The sequence below is a fragment of the Macrobrachium rosenbergii genome, chromosome 45, assembly GCF_040412425.1.
Source record: "Macrobrachium rosenbergii isolate ZJJX-2024 chromosome 45, ASM4041242v1, whole genome shotgun sequence".
NCBI lineage: Eukaryota > Metazoa > Arthropoda > Malacostraca > Decapoda > Palaemonidae > Macrobrachium > Macrobrachium rosenbergii.
Window position 1 is genome coordinate 33911237 of NC_089785.1, and position 26283 is coordinate 33937519.

The window sequence follows — 26283 nt, forward strand, 5'->3', positions numbered from 1 at the left end:
TGAAGAATTTGGAGGAAATGGACAAAATGTAAAGGGCACGACTACAACAGCCAGGGGTCATACAGGTTCCAAAAAGTACCTATACTGTACCACCCTCTCATGTGTGTCAGAGAGGGCAGGCCGAAAAAGGTACCACCACAGTAAAGAAAGCTATACAAAAGATATATCGGTTCATTACAATACTTAACAGCAGTTCATCAAGCTGATGATACTTGCCTTGCGTTTATCTATTGGTTCTGGCGGGAATGGCTTCTCTTCGTCCGGAGTAGCCAGTAACACTTCATCCTGAGCAGCATGGAGGGCAGAATCCTCCAGTTCCTCCCCTACGCCCATCTCCTTCCTCCTCTGCTGACGCTTCTTAGCCTCTCTCTGTAGACAGTAAAATATTGTATCTCTTTAAAACCTAAAAATTACAGAATACGCTATTTTTGTGAATTGTTAAATACTAGTTTTACAAAGCATTTGGATGGAATCCATAATGTAAAAAATATTATGATACAAAAGTGGTCAGTGTGGAAAAACTAGCTTTTTATTAAACAAATTCTACTGATGAATAAAGAGTACTATAGCTGATCCTTCATAATAATTAGATCCATGCTTAGAGAAAGATTAAACTGTATTGCAATTGGGAAAACCATACACCAAAATGTTGGGACTTGTCTCATATAAAAACATCTGTACTAAGCCAAGAATCTTACTGCCCCATCTTTGACTCATGTCTGAAGCTGGGTTGACGTGGGATGATTACCATTTTTGTCATTGTTAGGTAGCTTAAGGTGACCCCCATTTATGAAATAACCTGAGTTTGTATACCACAAAAACTAGTTTTTTTTTTTTTGTAAAAATCCATCAATCTTACAGTGAATTCCCAAATCCCATTCCAGTGAATCTCACACTCTTATCTCAAAACTAAACAAGGTATGTGATATCTGGGGAGCCAGTTAGTGCATCCAATGTTAGACTGCCTTATATCCTCTGTCTGTTAGACAACAGACTCAATCTGTGAACATTTAAGACCACACATGAGGTGCTGCACATCAGAGGGGCCTATGTGCAAAAACAGTTTTGAGATATTAAGTTTTAAAGCTTTCCATTTGCAAAGGAATGAATTTTTATTACGTGACTTCGAAACATAAGTTTGGGGGGATTAAGGGTGATTTTCGTTTGAAACTTGTCCCCACATGAAAATGACATGTCTTTTCTATATCTTCCCACCACTAACTCAATATTGCCACATTTGAGGGCTAGGCCCCTCTGACATGCAGCACCTCATATGTGAGCAAAGATAAGATTGGAGGGTTGGTATGAAAACACTAGTTTTGTGTTAATACGATACTAAGTTACAATTTTAACCTGACAAAATCTCTCTCAAGGAGGTACACTTAAACCATCAACTTTCAAGCATGAATATGACTGTCTAGATTCTAAATCCCCCTAACAAATAAGATGTGAGACTATCTATTGTAAGGAAAACATCAAAAGATTTCTCATCACTTCATGTGAAATGAGCTCTCATTTCGTTGCACTTACCAACAGTGAAAATAAAATGCGAGGTTGCTTTTTGGACATAGACAAAATTTTTGACAGCATTCCTTGTATAACCTTCCTGTTTCAAACTCTGATTCACTGATAAAGTCCAATCCTAACATATCTCACCTTTTTCTTATAAGCTGCCTTCCACTCGGCCAAGTCTTGCTTGTACTTCTTCATGTCTTTTTCAAAGGCAATCTCATGCTCCCTCAGTATTTCTGCCATGTCCTGCCTCAGCTCTTCCTTCCGTTGCTCCTCCTCCTCCTCTCTGTTGACTTCCTCTTTCTTAATAATCAACTTCAGTGGCGTGCTGTGGTATTTATTCTTCTTCCTCAAATCTTTCATGTTCTTCCATACTTTCAGGATATCCATCAGAAGGATTCGGTCCCTTTCGGCTTCCAGGTTGTACTCCTCTCTACACTCGCGTATTTCTTTCTGGTAAATGCTGCGCCTCTGAGTGATGTCCATCTCGTCCCGAACAGACCTGGGATGGTGCTTCCCTCTCACGTCTGAATGCTCAATCTTGGCAAAGGCTTCCCGTACAACCTTTGGAAAGATTTAAAGTAGCTTCACTAATTCAGAAAAACCATTATTTCATATCAGCCTAAGTCTGTACAGATGACATTATTATTATTATTATTAAAAAAGTTTTACCAGAGCACTGACCTGAATATTAGCTCTCACAGGGCTGCCCCAAAGAATTCAAATTGGATTAATTGGTAACAAAGTTTGACAAAATTTCACTGATCAATTTATTTGGATTAATTGGCAACAAGGTTTGGCAAAATTTCACTGATCAATTTATTTCCAAAACTTGATAGCTGCTTCTGATTATACTTGGGACATTCACACAATATGTTTAACTGTTATCATTACTTTACACTCAGAGTATTCAGCAGTAGGTTACTACAGGTGACATGTCAAAACTGAAGTGCATAGTGGATTACGTCTGTTACAATATAGTTTCCTGGGAACAATGAAAGTGGCTTTCACTATAAAATACAGGCAGTCCCCAGTTATCAGCGGGGGTTCCGTTTCCAACGGCGTGATGATAACCGAAAATCACCGATAACAAAAAATCGGCGATAAAAGCGCTATTGGTGTGGATAACTGGATATCAGCGCTGATAGCCAAAGATCGCCACCAATAAGTGGATATTGGCACCGAAAATCCAGTTATTGTCGTTGCAAGACAAGCGCCATAAAACTGGATCGCCGATAACTGGGGACTGCCTGTAATTTGAAGAAGAAAATCCACAACAGCTTCTCTGTTATAAATGAAAACTCTAGATATCCCTCAACAGAATTTTCCCTTTGATTACTCATCTTTCTATAAGGCATGTATAAAATACAGTACTTTCACAATATCACAAAGTAAGTAGAACCTGCAGTCTCATATGTGTGGCCTCAAAGCTTCAAATGTGATTACAAAAATTTGCATTTGTAAAAGCAAACAACAAATAATAAAATTCAGTTCATGAAAGATGATAAAAATCAAAATGGATAAATATATCATAAATATGCTAACCTGGAGTGCAAAAAATAATGTTTACACTACAGAAATAATCTTATTCAATTACCGTTAATTTTAAAATACTATAAAAGTATGGTAGTTACCTGTCCATCATGAGGAAAATCCATAAAATGTATTCTACAGTTTTCATGTTTTATAAATTCCAAATCATCTGAGCTCTCCTCATACCTAAATCCATTTCTATTATCACTTTTTGTTTCAGAATCTAGGTCAAAGGAAATCCCTGTCCCTATATAGCTTCTCTAGATTTCTTTCTTGTTCCTTCTCCTCCTTGGTCCTCTCATTCCCATATCTTACTGTTTAATTTATTCAACAAAAATGTAACAAAATTTAGGCCCAAACACATTACTCAGACCTATCAAAATATATCTAAATAAGAGGCTCATACAGTAAAATCTAACCGTAAGTTTTTCTTTAAGCATTTTGGTGACGTTGAGAACTGCTCTCTCAGAGTACATCTTGTAGTATTCCTTAAGCTGGGCACCCAACACATGCTCAGGTGAGAAGAGAGAATGGTGGACAAATGTCAGTTGGTGGATTTCCAAATCTAACATTCCCCCATCTTCTTGGTTAATAAGTTGTAGCTCCTCTCCATACTTGGGCTAAAAATGCAGAAAGTACAGGAACAATAACAAACTGTTATCAGATGAACGTTTTGAAAAAATTAATAGCAGTGAATCACATTTTTAGAGGTAAATCAGTACAAGAACGAACATTCTCACACAGATAATGAAAGATTTAGTAATGCATGAAGATAAAACCATTGCTACTATACAAATAAAATCAACTGTTCAATTTCAAAACACAGTGCAAGATTCAACAAATACAACCTGTTTTAACACCAATAATGAATGAGGACACAAATTTCAAAACAAGAATTACCTCAACGAATGCTGTCAGAGGCTCCAAATCAACATCTCCGTCAGTTGGAAGGTGATGAAAGATCTTATCATTGATAGGGTTGTCCATCCTATCTAAGAATCCTGTTTCTAAAAACCATCTCCTGTACATAAAGAGAATATTTTGATGAAAGCTTATGAGGGACATTCAATACTGCAGAAAAAAAAAGAGGAAAATCTTATAAAAGTAATGGGATAGTACTGTATAACCTGGGCACAAAGTTGTGTTGGTCATCTTAAACAAAAGAAAGTCTAGTATACACTTTTCATGCAAGTATTAAAGACAAAATATATATATATATATATATATATATATATATATATATATATATATATATATATATATATTATATATATATATACAGTAAGGCCCCATATTCGTGGTCTCACTATTCATGGACTCATGTATTCATGGATTTCTCTGTGAAAGTACCTACCCATTATTCGCGAAAATTTGCCCATTCACGGTATTTTTCACTGAGAAATATTCACTAATTACTGTATTATCATATCATTTTCATGACTAAATGCACTTTTTAGAGGGTTTTTTGTGTTTAAACTATCAAAATAGGCAGTTCTAAGTGGTTTTAGAGAGGTTTTAAGTATTCACAGATTTTAGCTATTTGCGGGTGGGTGCGGATGCATCCCCTGCGAATACTGAGGGTTTCCTGTGCGTGTGTCTATATATATATATATATATATATATATATATATATATATATATATATATATATATATATATATATATATATATATATATATATATTACAAAAAGGACCTCATTCAAACTGGATGGTATCTAATGGAGTTTTTATTCAAAAGTTACAAGCTTTCTTGGACAAACAGTCCACATTATCAAGTATCCGTACAGTGAGCAGCTGAGTAGTCCAGCTGTATTTATATCTGTGTGCTGGGTACTTTTAATCCTATAATCGCCTAGCTCTTCCTGTGTGACCTCCACCCCCTCTTGACCTTGGTCTTTCTCTGATCCCTCCCCCCAGGTGACCGTTTTCTGTGTGTTCTCTTACGTTTTTTCTTCGTTTCCTTGCTACTGTGGAGTATACGATTTTTCTAGATATGCTGTCTTCAAAGCCGTTTCCAGTGTTCCCGCCATATGAGTTTTCTGTACAGGAACACCAACAAAACATCTAGACTGGTTGTAGAGAACGCCTTCATAACTTGCGCCAACAACACGATGGCAGGGAACAGTACAGAGGGAGATGATGCTTTCTTGACGTTGCAAACAGGTCTATTGACAGTTTGCCCCACAGCCTCCACAGGCCTGTGCACACCTGTGGATTGAGTGTATACTCCATCGGTAGAACCTGTTTGCCGCCACTCAATTCGTCCACAAGGGCGTTCATCTTGCCCTGGATGAAGCAGGTCATAACAGTGGTCTTGTTGCTCTATGCCCATAGAAGTCCTTGGCTGCTTCGCACAGCGAAAAGGAGTGGGTCCCTCCCTGGCTCTTGATGTAGCCCAGTGCGGTCATGCTGTCCGAGTGGACTGCAACTGTCCTATCAAAGATCTCTGTTGCAAAGCACCGAAGAGCCAGATGTATCACCTTCAAATCCTTGACATTGATGTAAAGGTTTCTTTCGGTCAGAGACCATAACCCTGACACCTCCAAACCTTTGAGAAGGGCTCCCAACTCAGATCTGAAGCATCTGAGTACAACTTTAGGTTGGGGTTCACAGAAGATAGTGACACCCCTGTCACAAATCAGTTCTCCACCACCGAAGGTCCTCCTTGATTTCGGGGGTGATGTTGAAGACGAAAAAATCTGAAAAGACTTTCTTCCGCCAGTTGGCTTTAAGGTAAAACTGTAGCGGTCTGGTGTGTCATCTGCCCAGAGGAATAAACTTCTCTAATGAGGACAGTGTTCCTAGAAGGCTCATCCAAGCGTTGGCTGAGCAGGATGGGCAAGAAATGAATTTCCAGACTTTCCTGATGCAATTCTGAATTCTTTGTTCACACGGAAAAGCCTGAAAATTCAGAGAATCTATCACTATCCCCAAATATAGAATCGACTGAGTGGGGACTAATTGCACCTTCTTTAAGTTAATCAGTAATTCTCAACCTTGCACAAGCTAAAGAGTCTTCTAAAGGTCCTCCATACACTGGGATCTCAAGTGGGAGTGTAGAAGCCAGTCGTCCAGGTATAGAGACACGTTTATCCCCATGAGGTGCAACCACTTCATCAATGGAGCAAGAACACAGGTAAAAACTTGAGGAGCCGTGGAGAGGCCGAAGCACACAACCCGAACCTGGAAGACCCTGTCCTGGAGCATAAATCTCAGATACTTTCCATGAACTGGAACATGAAAGTATGCGTCTTGCATATCGATCATGACCATCCAGTCTCCCTGGTGGATGGCTGACAGGACCAACTGATTTGTTTCCATTCTGAACTTTGTAGTTTGAATAAAGTTCAGAGCGCTGACATCCAGGACAGGTCTCCTTCCCCCTGATGACTTGGGGACTACAAAAATCCCTCTGTGCTTATATCCTTGACTTCCTCCACAGCCTGCTTCTCGAGCAGAGCTACAACTTCCCAAGACAAGGCTGAAAATCTCTCCGAGCCTAAAGAGTACGCCGTTAACCTGATGGGGGAGGTTACTAAGGGAGGTTTCTCCCTGAAAGGGATTGCATAGCCCTCTTTTACAACCTGTAGAACCCATAGATCTACTCTCCTTGTCTCTAACCTGCTCCAAAAATGAAAAAGCCTTGCTCCTACTGGGACATGGAGGACAGGTAACTCACTTGCAAGGGATGGGTTTGTTGGAAGGTTTCTTGCTATGTCGTACTGGACGCAGATTGGCTTTTGGACAGGGCTGGAAGCGGCCTCTACTTCCTGGAAAGGGCTGCTGAGCCAACGGAGAAGTCCTGACAGTTGAAACCGAAGAAGCTCATGCAGGGATCCTAGTCCTCTTGGCAGACTGAGCGAGCACGTCTTGAGTCCACTTCTGCAGTTCGCCCATCACATGTTCCGAAGTTTCCTGCAGAAACAAGCTGGTGCGATCTAAAGGAGCGAACAGCAGGGAAGACCTCTGAGAGGGAGTGACCCCCTTAGAAGTGAATGAGCACCACAAATCATGCTTTTTAAGCACCCCCTTCATCAAAATGGTGGCCAACTCATGGGCACCGTCTCTTACTGCTCTATCCGTGCAAGCTAGAACACCCAACCAATCTGCGGCAAAGTTCTCCGGAAGCAATGAGCAGTCCTCGATCTTTTTAGCCAATGCTCCTATGGTCCACTCAAGGAAACTCAGGACCTTGAAGACCTTAAAAATATCCTTTAGAAGATGATCTAATTCTGAAGTGGTAAAAAGAATCCTAGCTGAAGAGAAGTCTGAGAGACGTGTTGCCTTGATGAGACTGGAGAAGTCCCCTTGAGAGGAGGCAGAAACTCCCAAGGAAGGAGCTTTTCCAGTGGCATACGACAGATACTTCTATCATATCAGATGAGAAGGCGGTGTACACAAGACTCCTTTTCCAAATTCCCTCTTCTCCGACAACAATTCGTTGATAAGTGCTAGAGCTTTCCTGGATGCGGAGGAAAGAACCATACGCAGTAACTTGGCAGACCCTGCAGGTTGCCGCATCATAAACGCCAAGCCTGGAGAGGATGGAGTGGCTGGAGAGGAGAAATCTGGATAACACACCAGGAAGAACTGCAAAACTGCAAAAGAGCCGAATATTTTGATGTTAGTGTATCCTCGTCCACAGGTTCATCCTCAGAGGAAATAGGAGACATCGGAGGGCCTGTGGGAACCTGAAACACCAGAGCTGGTTCTGTAAGAGGTTCAGAATGCTATCAAGACGGCACTGAATATGCGCCAAAGACGGATCCTCAACTACAAGGGAACTGACACCTGTTACTCCAGGTACTGAGAGTCCCACCTGTGGTGCGGCATGCTTACTGGTAGGTGGACGGACATCAACATTAGTGCCCACTGATACTGGACGCTTGGACACTGGGCACCCGCTCACAGACCGATCAGACACAGCACACTTACTAATACAGACACCCTTCACAGACATTAGTTGGTCGGATGTATTGACTGATGTATTAATAGTACAGGCAAATTAGTCATAATAGAATGTAGCTAAGATAGAGTCCTAACCTAAGCCCAAACACAGTTTAAGTTCAATTGGCAATTAAGAATTAACAAATAACAAAAGAGAATTTAAGCCTAACTTTGATGTTTTCCTTCCTAACTTTGGGAAAATATTTTGAGCACTGCCGTTCAACATCCACATTTTGTGATTTTCAGTGACTTAAGCTAAGTTAGAGGGTACTGAAAAAAAAAATGTGGGTTTTTGGAGTTCTGTAATGGTAAAAAAATTTATGGTTATTTGCTCAGTTTCAACTATACTCCCCTAGTCTGCAATCACTCCCCAGCTTCTGCTATGGAGTTTTTGAGTAATGTTTGCCAGAAAAATTTAACCTAAACTTAACTGCACTTCAATATATTAAGGTTGAAGTCCATGGCAGAAACTGGGGAATGATTGCAGACTGGGGGAGTATGTGTTTGAGTAAAGTTTGCCAAAAAAAAATTAACAACCTTAACTACACTTCAATATAAGTGTAGTTACGGTTGTTAAGTTTTTTTGGCAAGCTTTACTCAAACACATACTTATACTCCCCCAGTCTGCATTCACTCCCCAGTTTCTGCCATGGACTTCAAACCCAATATACTGAAGTGTAGTTAAGGTTAGGTTTAGTTTTTTTGGCAAACTTTACTCAAACACATACTTATACTCCCCAGTCTGCAGTCACTCTCCAGTTTCCCATAAGGTTGTTTTTTTAACTTAGTTTATCATACCAAAATCAGTAAAATGTGGATGCTGAAGGGCAACCATAAAATAATTTTCCCAAATTAGGAAGGCAAACACCATAAGTTAGGCCTAGCTTCTCTTTGATCATTTGTTAATTCTTAACTGCCTACTGAACTTCCACTGTCTCAGTTTAGGCTAGGACTCCATTTTAGCCACATAAGTTATGACTAAATTGCCTATTCACTTAACCCTCTAACGCCGAGCCTCTATTTACAAAAACGTCTCCCGTATGCCGGCGGCGTTCGGGAGTTAGCGCCGAAGCTGAAAAAAAGTTTTTTTTAAAAAATCACAGCACGCTTAGTTTTTAAGATTAAGAGTTCATTTATGGCTCCTTTTTTTGTCATTGCCTGAAGTTTAGTATGCAACCATCAGAAATGAAAAAAAATATCATTATCATATATAAATATTGAAATATATGACAGTGCAAAAAAAATTTTTCATATATAATTGTATACAAATCGCGCTGTGAGCAAAACGGTTAAAGCTAACAGGTTATTTTTTTTTCTTTGTATTGTACACAAAATTGCGATGATTTTGGTATATAACAAATTGTAAAACGATCAAAGCAACACAGAAAGTATTATCACAAAATGATGCATGAATTAAGTAACGCAGCGGACGTAAAAAAGTTTTTTCTAAAATTCACCATAAATCGAAACATTGTGCTAGAGACTTCCCGTTTGTTGAAAAATGAAGCTAATTGATTGAATATTACTAGACTGTAAGTGTTTTAGCTTACAATTGCAGTTTTCGACCATTTCGGTTATGAGTTAAATTTGACCGAAAGTAGAATTTTTCTATTTATTGTGATTTATATGAAAATATTTCAAAACTGATAAAAGTTACAACCATGAGTTATTTTCTGTTGTATTCTACATGAAATTGTGCACATTTTCATATATAAAAGTTTATGTAACGACTAATATAAAACGGTGCAAACATTACGACAACGTGACGAAAGAATTTCAGAGATGTTCGGCAGAGTTACCACACGGACGTAAGGAAAAAGTTTTTTTCAAAAATTCACCATAAATCGAAATATTGTGCTAGAGACTTCCCGTTTCTTGAAAAATGAAGCTAATTGATTGAATATTACTAGACTGTAAGTGTTTTAGCTTACAATTGCAGTTTTCGACCATTTCGGTAGAGTTAAAGTTGACCGAAAGTCAAATTTTTTCTATTTATCGTGATTTATATGAAAATATTTCAAAACTGATAAAAGCTACAACCATGAGTTATTTTCTGTTGTATTCTAGATGAAATTGTGCACAATTTCATATATAAAAGTTTATGTAACGACTAATGTAAAACGATGCAAACATTACAACAACGTGACGAAAGAATTTCTGAGATATTCGGCAGAGTTACCGCGCGCAGACGTAAGGAAAAAATTTTTTTTTTTTTCAGAAATTCACAATAAATCAAAATATTGTGCTAGAGACTTCCAGTTTGTTGCAAAATGACGGTACATGTTTGGATATTACTAGAATGTAAGATTTTTAGCTTATAATTGAGTTTTTTTACCATTTCGGTCGAGTTAAAGTTGACCGAAGGTTGAAATTTTGGCAGTTATCGTGATTTATATGAAAATATTTCAAAACTGATAAAAGCTGCAACTATGAGTTATTTTCTGTTGTATTCTACATGAAATTGCGCACATTTCCATATATAAAACTTTATGTAACGACTAATATAAAATGGTGCGAACATTACGACAACGTGACGAAAGAATTTCTGGCACGGACGTAAGGAAAATTTTTTTTTTTTTAAATTCACCATAAATCGAAATATTGTGCTAGAGACTTCCAATTTGTTGCAAAATGAAGGTAAATGATTGAATATTACTAGAATGTAAGAGTTTTAGCTTACAATTGCGTTTTTACCATTTCGGTCGAGTCAAAAGTTGACCAAGGTTGAAATTTTGGCAGTTATCGTGATTTATATGAAAATATTTCCAAACTAATAAAAGCTACAACCATGGGTTGTTTTTTGTTGTATTTTACATGAAATTGCACACATTTTCATATATAAAACTTTATGTAACGGCTAATATAAAACGGTGCAAAAATTACGACAAAATGACGAAAGAATTTCTGAAATTTTCGGCCGAGTTACCGCACGGACGTAGGGAAAAAGTTTTTTTCAAAAATTCACCATAAATCGAAATATTGTGCTAGAGACTTCCAATCTGTTGAAAAATTAAGGTAAATGATTGAATATTACTAGAATGTAAGAGTTTTAGCTTACAATTGCGTTTTTCGACCATTTCGGTTGAGTCAAAGTTGACCGAAGGTTGAAATTTTTTGTAGTCGGCATACGGTACATCCACTCAGCACCCAACAGACAATTTTAGTCGACGTATGATACGTCCAGTAGGCGTTTAAGGGTTAATATGGCAATCATTTGCCAAGCCTACTACCTAATTTTGTAAGAAAAGTATAAAGAAAAAGTTAAATTTTTGTTTAGTAAACTGTTTGCATTTAACTTCAGTTCCTTGTGCAAAAAATATTTTTTGTATTTTTTAAAAAGTAAACTCTCTGAAATATAATAAACAACTTTTACTAGTCACATTTTTTTTATTTCATGACTCTTACAACCTAAAAGTTTGTACTTCTGAAAATGTTTCTCGAAGGAAAGGGTAGTGCCTCACTTCCAAAGCTCTACAGTATCTCAGTCTGTGAAGACTAAAGTTAGTAGTTTTTGATCACAGAACTCCAGAAACCCATTATGTTGTTTTTGATACGCTGTAGCTTAGTCTAATGCACTATAACAGTAAAATGTAGATGTTAAAATGGCAGTGCACAAAATTTATTTTTAAAATCAGGAAGGCACACATCAAAGTTAGGCCTAGGTTCTCTTTTGTCATTTGTTAATTCTTAATAGCCTACTGAACTTCCACTGTGTCAGGGATTAGTTTAAGACTATTTCAGCCATATGTTATGACTAACTTGCCTATTCACTTAACATGGCAATCATTAGCCAAGCCTACTACCTAATTCTGTAATAGAAATATTATTAGTCTAAGTTAGAATTCTGATTAGTGCATTGTTTGCATTAACTTCGTTGTTGTATAAACTCCTTGTGCTTAAATATTTTTGAGTAAGAACCTTTACTAGCTGCATTTTTTATCTCATGAATCTTACAACCTAAAAGTCTGAACTTAGTTGGATAACAATTCTCCAAGGAGAGTGTAATACATCGCTTTCAAAGTCCCTTTTCAATCTGTGAAGACTAAAATTAGTAGTTTGCACCTCACATCAGATTGCAAATGGAAGCAAGTTACTGTATATTAACCAGGCTTTGTCATTGTTAACATGAAAATAGAAAGACCTTTCCCCCCTTTCAAAAATGTTTAAGGTATAAATCTGATAACACAGTTGAACTGGACTCCTGTATTGATTTTGAATATAAGACTTTCAAAAAAATTGTTCTTTACTCTGTAAGATTTAAAAGGTCTTATTTTCACATGTAGGCCTCATTAATTGTGTTCAGATTTTCATAAATGTTTTCTTGTAGCACTGGCACTGTACTATTATATCTAATTGGCCTATACAGCTTTGCTTATTTTTTAAAGAATCTGGAAAGGGAAAATGCTACAAGCCAAAGCCCCCAGCAGGGAAAGCAACCCAGCAGATAAAGGAAAATCAGAAGTAATGAAGAAATACATAAGAATTAAGTGCATAACAAAGTAAGGCCAATATTAACCCTTTAACGCCGAAGCCCTATTTACAAAAACGTCTCCCGTATGCTGGCGGTGTTCGGTGAGTTAGCGCCGAAGTGGAAAAAAAGTTTTTTTAAAAAAATCACAGTACCCTTAGTTTTTAAGATTAAGAGTTCATTTTTGGCTCATTTTTTTTGTCATTGCCTGAAGTTTAGTATGCAACCATCAGAAATGAAAAAAAAATATTATCATATATAAATATTGGAATATATGACAGTGCAAAAAAAAACTCGTATATAATTGTATACAAATCGCGCTGTAAGCAAAACGGTTAAAGCTAATGACTTAATTTTTTTTAGTTGTATTGTACACTAAATTGCGATGATTTTGGTATATAACAAATTTTAAAACGATCAAAGCAACACACAGAAAATATTATCACAAAATGATGCATGAATTAAACGCCATGGACGTAAAAATTTTTTTTTTTCAAAAATTCACCATAAATCGAAATATTGTGCTAGAGACTTCCCGTTTCTTGAAAAATGAAGCTAATTGATTGAATATTACTAGACTGTAAGTGTTTTAGCTTACAATTGCAGTTTTCGACCATTTCGGTCGAGTTAAAGTTGACCGAAAGTCGAATTTTTTCTATTTATCGTGATTTATATGAAAATATTTCAAAACTGATAAAAGCTACAACCATGAGTTATTTTTTGTTGTATTGTAAATGAAATTGCACACATTTTCATATATAAAACTTTATGTAACGACTAATATAAAACGGTGCAAATATTACGACAACGAGACGAAAGAATTTCTGAGATGTTCGGCAGAGTTACCACGCAGACGTAAGGAAAATGTTTTTTTAAAATATTCACCATAAATCGAAATATCGTGCTAGAGACTTCCAATTTATTGCAAAATGAAGGTAAACGATTGAATATTACTAGAATGTAAGAGTTTTAGCTTACAATTGCGTTTTTACCATTTCGGTCGAGTTAAAGTTGACTGAAGGTTGAAATTTTGGCAGTTATCGTGATTTATGTGAAAATATTTCAAAACTGATAAAAGCTACAACCATGAGCTAATTTCTGTTGTATTCTACATGAAATTGCACACATTTTCATATATAAAAGTTTATGTAACGACTAATTTAAAATGATGCAAACATTACGACATGACGAAAGAATTTCTGAGATGTTCTGCCGAGTTACAGCAGCAAGCAGACGTAAGGAAAAAAAATTTTTTCAGAAATTCACCATAAATCGAAATATTGTGCTAGAGACTTCCAGTTTGTTGCAAAATGAAGGTACATGATTGAATATTACTAGAATGTAAGAGTTTTAGCTTATAATTGCGTTTTTACCATTTCGGTCGAGTTAAAGTTGACCCGAAGCTTGAAATTTTGGCAGTTATCGTGATTTATATGAAAATATTTCAAAACTGATAAAAGCTACAACCATGAGTTATTTTCTGTTGTATTCTACATGAAATTGTGCACATTTCCATATATAAAACTTTATGTAACGACTAATATAAAACAGTGCAAACATTACGACAACGTGATGAAAGAATTTCTGGCGCGGACGTAAGGAAAAAGTTTTTTTCAAAAATTCACCATAAATCGAAATATTGTGCTAGAGACTTCCAATTGGTTGCAAAATGAAGGTAAATGATTGAATATTACTAGTAAGAGTTTTAGCTTACAATTGCGTTTTTTTACCATTTCGGTCGAGTCAAAGTTGACCAAAGGTTGAAATTTTGGCAGTTATCGTGATTTATATGAAAATATTTCAAAACTGATAAAAGCTACAACCATGAGTTATTTTCTGTTGTATTGTACATGAAATTGCACACATTTTCATATATAAAACTTTATGTAACGGCTAATATAGAACAGTGCAAAAATTACGACAAAATGACGAAAATTTATGAAATTTTCGGCCGAGTTACCGCACGGGCGTAAGAAAAAAGTTTTTTTCAAAAATTCACCATAAATCGAAATATTGTGCTAGAGACTTCCAATTTGTTGCAAAATGAAGGTACATGATTGAATATTACTAGAATGTAAGAGTTTTAGCTTACAATTGCGTTTTTCGATCATTTCGGTCGAGTGAAAGTTGACCGAAGGTTGAAATTTTTTGTAGTCGACGTTTGCTACGTCCACTCGGCATTCAACAGACAATTTTAGTCGACGTTTGCTACGTCCAACAGGCGTTTAAGGGTTAAAACCAAATAAAAAACAAATACTCAAATCAATGAAACCCACGTAAGCTTGCTCAACAAAAAAAAAAAGTTGCAAAAAGTTTGAAATTCACTAGTTCCAACGATTCAGCTACTATATGTAATTAGGAAGGCCATACCATAATTTGGTCATAACTGGAACAAAACTTATAGATAACTGTGTGGTACTGAATCTTATAGAAGAGAATGCAAGACTCTTGGAATTAACTGAATATCAACTGTTCTACTTGATGGTACACAGTATAGTCTGGGAAAATTTTAGAGGAGAAAAACAAAAGTGTTATAAAACATCCAAAATGACCTAATTAAACAACAGTGCCAAATAAATAGTTAGGTCTGTGATAAGAAATGACATATAGCTCAAGTTTTTGCCCAGTAACCTAAGATGCAAACAGGGGAGCCATATTCGGAAAACTGAAGAATAAAAGAATGAAAACATTTCCCTAGGATAGACAAGTATCTTGAAAAAACATTTTCAAGCAAGTGATGAGAGTTAAACTATATTTTTCACAAAAATGAATTTCAGTCAAGAAAAACACAAATTCTAAATGAGTTGCAATTAGTAAAAGAAGCAATGTTAGTAAAAAGATGTGAGGTGGGGGTAGATCCAGTTTTCTAGATCTAATTATAAACAAATTTTGAGTTTTGACTAATTTTAACTAAAACTCTGTTATGTGATTCAACAGCAAGAGATCTACACTCAGGAGATGGGATTGGTGCAGATAGAGCAGCATCATCAGTGTAAGCAATGATCTTGCTTTCAATGCTAAACCTCATATTTTGCTTATACAGCATAAATAATACTTGGCCAAAAGCATTACTATGAGGAACACCATTGATTACATTCAAGAATTTCAGTTAAATTATCCAAATCTATAGTTTTTACTTAACAGAAGTCAAGCTAGAACGTTGTATGAAGTTCCCTATGTTATTTGAGCTTAATGTATCTATCCGCACATGTATTGCATCTAAATTCACACATTTTTCATTGTTTTAAAGTGCATTTATGAGCAATAATAGTTACAGTGCTCAAACTTAAAAGCAATAATAGAAAAACTTGACCAATCTTTTCAAGATTTTAAACATATACTCATCTTGTTTAGCAAAACAACCTGTCAAATATTCAGTCTTCTAACTTAATTTTAAAATGTTTTACACGGTTCTTGAATTTTTGAAAAATTTTCGTCAGCTAGCCTGCCAAGTCCATGAAGAACATGAGATCTACAAGGGACTTTTTGAGTCAGTAATAATAAAACCTAATTTTTTTGTTTTTAGAGTAATATTAAAGTTATTTTATTATTCTGAAAGTATTTTACTACTTGAACATCTGCAGAAAATTTAGTCAATATCATCCAGCTAATAAACTTGTACGAATCCTTTTAAGATTTCAAATTAATATTACTCATTGAAATTCACATCAAACTTGGTTAATAGTCTCAAAAATCTATTTTTCACACTAATCTACATCAGATAGGTGATTTTCAGCTAATTTGGTTGATTTTTAGTTAGACATAATAATGTGTCAATCTAAATGCATCTTAGCCATGTAAAATAAGTCTAATCCTTTGGGCCAGCCCTAGGAGAGCTGTTAATCAGCTCAGTGGTCTGGTAAAACTAAGGTATACTTAACTTCATTCTGATTATAATAATAATAATAAAATACTCATAGTAGCACGAGTCTTAAAATGGAGAAACACATCTACAGTTATGTATATGTACATACATCTAAAGATAAATCTGTACAGAAAGCTTTCAGGAAACTGTTTGATTCTCCTTTTCAGTTGAAAAATGGAAACAAACAGTTTTCTGAAAGCTTTCTGTACAGATTTATCTTTATGTGTATGTACATACACATAACTGTGGATGTGTTTCTCCAATAATAATAATAATAATAATAATAATAATAATAATAATAATAATAATAATAATAATAATAATAATAATAATAATAATAATAATAATAATAATAATAATAATAATGATAATAATAATAATTCTTCAAAATAGCAAATAATAATAATAATAATAATTTCTTCAAAATAGCACACTTTCCAAGAGATCATTAAATCCATTCTTAAAATCGAATGACATTGCAATCTAGAACCAAACATGCAAAAATTCAGTGATGAAACAAACTTGTTTTTTTGACGGAGCAATCGGTTTTCGATGATGTGCTGGTTTGTCTGAGACAGGTAAGGCTTCTCTCCAACGAAGAGCCCTTCATCTTCTAAATCTCTCAGCTCCTCTGCGTCAACTTTACTTTGACTATCACCTGTGTGAGAAGTTACTCTCTTGTGACAAGCATTTAGTTCAGTCAAGCACATACTCCATTTTTATAAGTCTAAAAATTATTCATTATCTGCATATTTTAAGATTTTTCACCTAAATGTTCATCTGAAAAATCCCTTTGCTATTCGATGGGCCAAAATCATAGGGGTTCCCTAATGCTGTACATTACTACTGAACATTTCAATACCATATGATCTTACTTGGCAGCATGGAAGGAATAAAGAGGTTTTCCATAACAAGATGTTCATATTCAGGGATGTACACGGCTGGAACAACCTGGGATGCTAAGTACGACGAAGGAGCAACCAATGACAGTTTCTCTGTTTCTTCACCTGAGATTGTGTAGAAAAAAAAATTACAATAGGCATAGCAATAATATTCTCAGAGTAGGCAGGCACTCCAAAGGCAACTCAAACTAAAGTACCACTGATATAATTAGTGTGAATTACTACCGTACTGGAAGGAGCCACCATTCAACAGAGATTTTACTCTTTGCTGTCCAGAAAACATTATTTCCAGGTACCCAGATATGTGTACTTAAAAAAAACCAAGTTTGCAAAATATAGCCAGTATTAGAATTGTCTCCAACTCCACATCAGTATAATTCAAAAAATTTCAGTTTCATAAATGTAAACCCTACTTACACACACTCTTAACCCTCTCTTTTTTTTATTTTCAAACATACTGACTTATTCATACAGTTTTGAACTCACATTATAATCTGCTTTACACTATGAAAATGACATTTTTTTATAAAATAAAGTTTTATATATACTTACCAAGTAATTACATTGCTATAGTTTCTATTAACCAGCCGCTACAAATTTTGAAATTCGTGGGTCGCGCTATTTTGTTTGGCTAGGTGACTAACCCCGTCCACTTTCGGGGTAAGAGAGGAACAACTAGCAAAAGTATTCAATTTGTTTGTGCCATATTGTTCATGTGAGGGGAGAAGGGAAGGCTTCAATTATGTAATTACTTGGTAAGTATATATAAAACTTTATTTTATCATAAAAATGTCATTTTTATATAAGTAACTTACCAAGTAATTAAATTGCTGATTCCCACATTGATAAGAGGTGGGATGCGTGAACAATCTACCCCAAAACATTAATAATGGTAATGAATTTGAGAACAGAAAGGATTGCTAGCATTAAAAAATGCATTGTTTCCTTCCTTGATAAGGGAGCTGCTGCAGGAAGGTACTGCCTCCACTGGCACTTTCCTTATCGTATCGTGGTGCAGCAGTATAGCCGAGGCTTGCCTGCTATATTAGTGCGTAAAGGATGATTCCAATTGCTGGCAAAGGTAATAATGTTGCCCCTGCCCAAGGCGCAGTACAGAAAAAATGACAGTGAAATAAATGTCACCTAATACCATAAAAAGTTAAAAACCACTGCCCAACTACGAGGGACTGGAGGGCACTCTGGTACAGTGTACCCTCCCAGGTTCCCTTAAAAACTCAACCACCGCAAATCAAGGTGAAGAAAGGAAGGAAGGATTACTTCCTATGCTTCTTCTCCCAACACCATGCCAGCCACAATAATGGACCCAAAGTACTGTGATTATCGTAAACTGTTTCAATTTCCTTCAAATAATGAGTTGCAAAGCCCAACTTACATTCCCAAAAAGTCACTTGCAATATCGAGCAGAGAGACAAGTTACGCTTGAGCACCAACGAAGTGGCTACAGCACTAATTTCATGAGCTCTCACTTTGCACAAGGGAAAAAACTCATCTTCAACAGAAGAATGGGCTTCCAAGATGAGGTCTCTAAGGAAGAATGCCAAAGCATTCTTTGCAAGTGGCAGAGAGGGATTCTTAACAGAACACCATAAGGTGTTTGAAGGACCACAAATCTTCTTTGTTCTGTGAAGATAAAACCTTAGAGCTCTCACAAGACACAATACTCTCTCTTCCTCATTTGGGCCTACAATCTCAGACAAGCTTTTAATTGCAAAGGAATGAGGCCATGGATTGGAACTGGACTCGTTCTCGGTTAGAAATCCTAAAGAGATGGAACAGACAGCATTCCCTTGGGAAAAACTCACTCTTTTGTCACTGTATGGAACTCACTGATTCGTATTGCAGTCACTAAAGTGACTAGAAAGAAGGTCTTTCTAGTTAGATCTCTCAGGAAATCAAATGCATAGGCTCAAATCAGGGACCAGACAACCATTTAAGGACCACGTCCAGGTTCCATGGCACTACTGCTACCTCTGAAGAAAGAGCTTAACATGGCCCTATAACCCTTGATCGTTGAGGATGACAGGTTCCAGTCGGTCTTAAGATATAGTAGAAAGTCTGCTATCTTGGCTATAGATGTCTGAGAAGACGACATTCTGCACTTCCTGCACCATTCTCTGTCCACTTAGCCTGATATACTCTATCAGAGGACAGTCGCCTGCATTTGGCAATAGCTACAAAGCTGATCTTGAAAACCCCGTCTTTCTAAGAAGTTTCCTGACAGTCTGTATCCTGTTAGGGCCAGAGTAGACAATCCCTGATGAAAATGCCAGGAGTGCGGTTGCTTTAGCAGATGAGGTTTTTGAGGTAGCAGCCTCGGAAAGTCTGCGAGGAGGTCGAGAAGATCCGGGAACCATTCCTTTGTTGGCCAAATATATAATAGGATCATTGACAGATTTTGGTGAGTTTAGAATTTGTTGATCACCTGTCTTACCATGCTGAAGGGGGGAAATGCATAAAGGTGACTGTTTGACCATGCTAAAGGATCTGGTACTGGCAAGCAAAACAGAGGGAGACGATGGTTTCTGGAAGTCACGAACAGGTCTATGACTGTAGTCCCCCACAACTTCCAAAGATCTGAGCAAACATGAGGATCCAGAGTCCACTCAATGGGTAACACCTGTCTTCGGCAACTTAGTTCGTCCCCCAGAATATGAGCTTCCCCTGAATCAAGCGAGTAAGAAGCTTGACTTGAAATTGCTCTGCCCAAAGCAGAAGATCCCTTGCCATCTCGTAAAGGGAGAAAGAGTGTGTCTCCCCTTGGTTTTTGATATACGCCAGGGCAGTCGTACTGTCGGAGTGCTCTGTGAATGTCTTGTTGAACACTTCTTTGAAAAATTGTAACCCCAGATGAACTGCTTTCAACTCCTTGACATTTATGTGCCAATTTCTTTGTTCCGGAGACCAGGTCCCTGAAATTTCCATGTCTCCCAACAGAACTCCCCAACCTTGGTTCGACAGAGCTCCCAACCTAGGTTCGACGATCTGAGAAGAAGTCTAGGTTGGGGTTCAATGGAAGGAGAGATTTTCCTTGTGACAACCTTCCTTCTAAGCTCCACCAACGCAGATCCTCTTTTATCTCTGGAGTTACTCGGAACACGAAAGAGTCTAGGTATTTTTCCCTGTTCCAACTGATTCTTAAGAATTGGAGCGGTCTAATATGAAGTTTGCCCAGGAGTACAAATTGTTCTATGGACAATAACGTCCCGAGAAGACTCATCCATTCGTTGGCAGAGCATTGGTCCAGAAGAAGAAATCTGTGCACTACCCTGAGGCAAGACTATTCTCTTTGGTGAGGGAAACCTGAAAACTCTGAGAGTCTATTATCATCCCTAAATAAAGAATCCATCGTGACACAATCAACTGAGACTACTGAACGTTTATCAATCCCAGCTCCTGGGCTAGGAGAAGAGTCTTTTGAAGGTCCTCCCAACATTTCTCTTTTGATTGGGCCTGAAGTAGCCAATCGTCCAAATAAAGGGAGATCTTGATTCTCATCAGATGGAGCCATTTTGCTAAAGGAGCAAGCGCTCTGGTAAACACTTGAGGCGCCGTCCATAACCCAAAACAAAGAGCACGGAACTGGAACACTTTATTCCCAAACATGGACCTCAGAAACTTCCTCAATTCCCGATGTATTGGGATGTGGAAGCATGCATCCTGCATGTCTATGGATGTCATCTAGTCTCCCTGGTGAATGGATGACATGATGGTTCGATTCGTCTCCATCTTGAACTTTGTCTTCTGAATGAAGACATTCAATGCGCTGACGTCCAGGACGGGCCTCTAGCCCCCAGAAGCTTTGGGCACCACAAAAAGACGATTGTAGTACCCCGGGGAGCCTACATTCTATACTAATTCTATCATCCTCTTCTTGAGAGGGGACGACACTTCTTCTGAGAGGGCCAAAGACTTCCTCGAGCCTTTGGAGTACGCTGATAATGTTATTGGAGAGCTGCTTAAAGGTGGCTTTTCTTTGAAGGGGATAGAATAGCCTTCCCTCAGAACGTTGACAATCCAGGACTCTGCCACCCCTCTCTCTCCACTTCTCCCACAAGAGAAGGATCCTGACTCCTAATGAAGTTCGGAAGAAGAAATTTTCACTTGCGAGAGGCAGAACGGGATGAGGATCTATTAATGACTCTGGAGACGAATCTGCTGGACGAACGGGAACTAGACAGGGATCTTTGTCTACTGCCATGAAAGGGCAGAGTCTGCAGCGGGGAGACTGTCCTGGAGGTATGAGTGGGCACCTCCTTAGGATGCCTAGAGGATTGGGCAAGAAGATCTTGCATATTCTTCTTCTGAAGATCCGAAGAAATCTCCAGAACTGGAGCCTGCGGGAACAGGTGATGATGATCCAGCAGGGAAAACATAAGGGCTGACTTCTGGGAGGGAGTCACTCCCCTAGAGGTGTAGGAACACCACAGTTCTCTCTTCTTTAAAATTCCCACTGTGTAAAGGGAAGCTAATTCCTGGGAACCGTCCCTGATTCCTTTATCGATACACTAGAGGACCCCAAAGTCAGAGGCACCATCTTCAGGAATAGTAGGGCACTCCTTAATCTTACGGGCAAGAGAACCCACTGCCCAATTGAGAAAACTCAACACTTCGAACACCTTAAACAAGTTTTTAAGAAGGTGTAAGAGCTCCGTCAAACTGAACATCATCTTCACTGAAGCAAAGGCAGATCTACGGAGTGGACGCGTCATCGTGTGGGACCTCTCCAGACGGCGGTGGAAAACACGGCCGCCTGGATCAAACGTCCACAATACAACCCCACTGCGAAGACAAGGGAGGGGAGAAGAGGAGGAGTGGCTCCCCAATGCTCCGAGGGTACCGCGCCGGGGTGGCGCCGCACAACTGGATCTCCAGTTTTTCTCTGAAGGGATATGGTAACCCGGCTTCTATATCCCTACAATTAATCCTAGCCGGTAACATAGAATTAAACCCAGGCCCCACACATGTCCCATCTGCAGCACACAAATCACAGCTTCTCGCGCCGGGTGGATCAGTCCACTGCAACTTGTGTGGTGGGTGGGTACACCTTCGAGTGCACCACACTGAGAACACTAAAAGACTACAATGTACATTGGAAGTGCATCATATGCCGTAACACACACACACAAACAAACAATAACAATACACAACAAGCACTTCCTATCCAACAAAACACCAACCAACCAACACCACACAGATCACCATCTCCCACATCTACCACACTTTCCTCCAATCCCAGAACACCATCACCCATTCCTACAAATCAAACATCCCCACAAACCCCAACACCCCATAGCACACACTCACCTAACGCCCACAGAAATGCACCACTAAATACACGCACTCACACACTTAGACATAATCGCCGCAACATAAACATCTTACAATTAAACATTGACAGCATTCGCAACAAACACATTGAACTAAAACATTTCATGCACAAACAAAAGATCCACATAGCCATCATTCAAGAAACAAAACTGAAACACACACATAAAACACCCAACATACCAAATTACACAGCCATCAGACAAGACAGACAACATGGTGATGGCGGAGGCCTCATCACATACATACACCATAACATATCCTACATTGAAAAAACGCAGTACATCAGAACACTAACACAAGTAGACAGACACACAGAACTACAAGCATTTAATATCAAAATAGGGCACAATAAACAAATCACAATCATCAACACATACATCCTCCAGAATATTCACCGGGTTTACCAGCAAACTTCACAATTAGACTGCAGGCGTTGAATACCCTCCCAGATATACTTCTGGGAGGAGATTTCAATGCCAAACACACAGACTGGTACGCCCATCAAGACATCACACAAAGAGGCACAGACATCTCAACACAATTAGATCAGCTATACATACTAAACAACACAGATATGCACACACACATACCACACCAAGCCAACTTTAGTCTCACTTCCCAGACATAACATTTTGCTCACCCAACATAGCACCATCAATCACATGGAAAACACAAACAGACCTATCATCAGACCACCTTCCTATTTTAATAACACTCCGAACCACACATGACACTTTCTCACATACAAGACACACCATCCCTAACTACAAGCCATGGGATGAGTACTTGGAAACCACTGAGGCTCATTTCCAGGAGTTAAACCACACACACATAACATCATCACAGACACTAAACAACACAACAATACAATTCAACGACATAATAAACAATGCAGACAAAAGAAACGTTCCTAAAGGCAACAGAAAACACTACAACCCAAACTTCACGCCTGACATAAACAGACTCATAACAGAACGAAACAATTTAAGAAATACACCAACCCCACACACACAAATCACAACAAATCGCATACATGATTTAAACACAGAAATAAACACCAAATTAACTCAAAAACAGACAGAGAACTGGCAAACTTTTCAAGGTACACTAGACTACAGAACCAACCCATCCAAACTACACAAAACTATCAACAGTCTCATCAATTCAAACAGTGGGAACACTCAAAGTCACGCCTCAATCACCACATCTGACAAGATCCCTTCACGCAAACAAGCCAACATCTTAATAAACCACTACGCAAAAATCAGCCACCTACGCAAATACAAAGAAGACAGACACATCTACAGACGCAAACAACAGTTCCCATTAGATTACACAGTAATACTAGCCACAACAGAAGACACTGCTAGAATCATTAAACAACTTAAAAACTCTGCAGCCATGGGCATCGATAACATTTCAAACATTCATTTAAAACATCTAGGTCCCCATGGCACACAAACACTGACAAACATAGCCAATTATTCATACGCACACTGCATTATACCACACATTTGGAAACTGGGGAAAATAATAGCACTTCTAAAACCAAACAAAACACCTACACAAGCAGCTTCATACAGACCTATAACTTTACTCTGCACACCATCAAAAGTAGTAGAACGCCTCATCTTACACATAAAACCACACCACACATAACACTGTCACCCACTCAACATGGCTACAGACCACACCACTCCACAACAACGCTACTCACCAACCTTACACAAAAAATACAAGATGGCATTAACTCCAGACGCCCACCACAAAGAACACTGCTAATCACAATAGACATAAGTAAAGCCTTTGACGCCATCTCTAGACCACTTCTCATCAACAAAGTTTACAACACCACACTACACAACAACACCAAACGCTGGCTCGCCAATTACTTAACAGACAGACAAGCATTTGTACACTACAATGGCGAGTCATCCAAAATCAGAAACTTCCAGAACGGCGTCCCACAAGGCTCCGTCCTAAGCCCAACACTTTTTAACCTATTCATGCATGACATACCAACACCACCTAACAACATATACATCTCCTCATATGCAGACGATCTAACAATCATATCAATACATGCAGACAAAAACGTATGCTCCACACAAGTACAGACTTACATAACACAACTTGAAAACTGGCTCACACAAAACAGATTACAGGTAGCACCAACAAAATCCACAAGTACACTTCTCACTAGTCACAACAAAGAACATCAGTACAGACCCACAGCAACGCTGAACAACACCACAATTCCACACACACACGAAACAAAAATCCTAGGAGTCACATACAACACTTCAGTGTCATTTGCTCCACATGTCAGTAACATCATCAAGAAATGCAGACCTAGACTAAATGCACTAAGATCACTAACAGGCACAACATTTGGACAACAAAAAGAAACGCTCATCACAGTATACAAACAATACATCCGCTCCATAATAAACTACGCCAGCCCAGCCTGGCACCCTGCCATATCCAACACACAACTAAACAAACTACAAATAATACAAAACACAGCTCTGAGAATCATCCTTGGCAGTACACAATCCACACCAATAGAACACTTACATGCCGAAACCAAGATTCTCACCATCAGGCAACACTTAGACATGAGAGGCACACAATTCTTGGCATCGGTCATAAACAACACAAACAGCCCATGCTATTACCTTCACGACCACCCTCCAACACACAGGCAAATAGTGAATACACCACACAGACACTATACAGATATCTTGAATTCTATACCACCACCCACAAACAGCACACAAAACAAAAGCACATCCATACTCACCTCACCAGACAAGCACTTAATAACCTTCCCAACAACAAAATACTGGCACCCCCACCCAACATAAGCAGTACAGAAACACAGCTCTCAAGATTGGAGAGAGTACACCTGACTCGACTTCGCTGTGGTCATCACCAATCACTAAACACCTACAAACACCGCATAGACAACACCCAAACAGACATATGTCCACTCTGCCAAGTTAGTCCCCACACAATTACACATCTCTTAGTAGGTTGCCCTAACTTGGCAGCCCTTAGACAACAACACAACATCCACACTACCACACAGTTATGGTCAGATCCAGTAAGCGTGGTGTCCTTCTTGCGCGGTGCAGGCTTCCTGGCATAACAGAGTCTGGGGAACCACAACAACAACAACAACGAGAGGAATCGATCAACCTGGAGAAGTCCCACTTGTAGGAGGCAGGAACTCCCAGAGAAGGAGCTTCCCCTGTGGCATAAGAGAGCTGTCTCCTCTTAGACAATTTAGAAGAAGGGAAACTGAAAATGGCTCTACCTTGTTCCCTCTTCTCCGCTAGCCATCCCTCAATAACACTGAAGGCTTCCTTGGCAGAAGAAGAAAGCACTAACTTGGGTAGTCTCGAAGACTCGGAAGACTGTGACTCCCCAAGAAAAGTTGACGTGGGCAAAGAAGGAGCTGCAGGCGAAAAGCAATTTGGGAAGGTAGCAAGAAGATACCTTAGTAGCAATGCATAAAAGCTTAAGGACAAGCGTCTTGAGCAATAACTTCTTCTTCCTCGTCTGAGGATACAGGAGACAAAGCCAAGTCTGTAGGTTGGGGGGTTGATGCAGCCTTCTTCAACAGGCTCAAAATACTGTCGAGCTTGCTCTGAACTGGGTCTACCATGAAGGGTGCTTGTTTGCTGGAAGAGGTTAAAGCCTG

The 26283-nt window shown here is 38.5% G+C and overlaps 1 protein-coding gene across 9 annotated transcripts in view; it reads right to left on the reverse strand.

Moving 5' to 3' along the window:
- Positions 1-26283, reverse strand: part of Cc2d2a (Coiled-coil and C2 domain containing 2A) — a 102808-nt gene that overhangs the window by 62049 nt on the left and 14476 nt on the right. For all 9 annotated transcript variants that reach the window (XR_010850527.1, XR_010850526.1, XM_067089029.1 and 6 more), the window contains exons 5-10: positions 17202-17333; positions 16849-16984; positions 3946-4066; positions 3465-3665; positions 1657-2076; positions 217-369 (exon numbers count right to left, since the gene is read on the reverse strand). Coding sequence is in view for 7 of the 9 variants with exons in the window: in XM_067089029.1 (XP_066945130.1) it covers positions 217-369; positions 1657-2076; positions 3465-3665; positions 3946-4066; positions 16849-16984; positions 17202-17333 (1163 nt within the window). In the remaining 2 variants the exon portion in view is untranslated. The remainder of the gene's footprint in view (positions 1-216; positions 370-1656; positions 2077-3464; positions 3666-3945; positions 4067-16848; positions 16985-17201; positions 17334-26283) is intronic.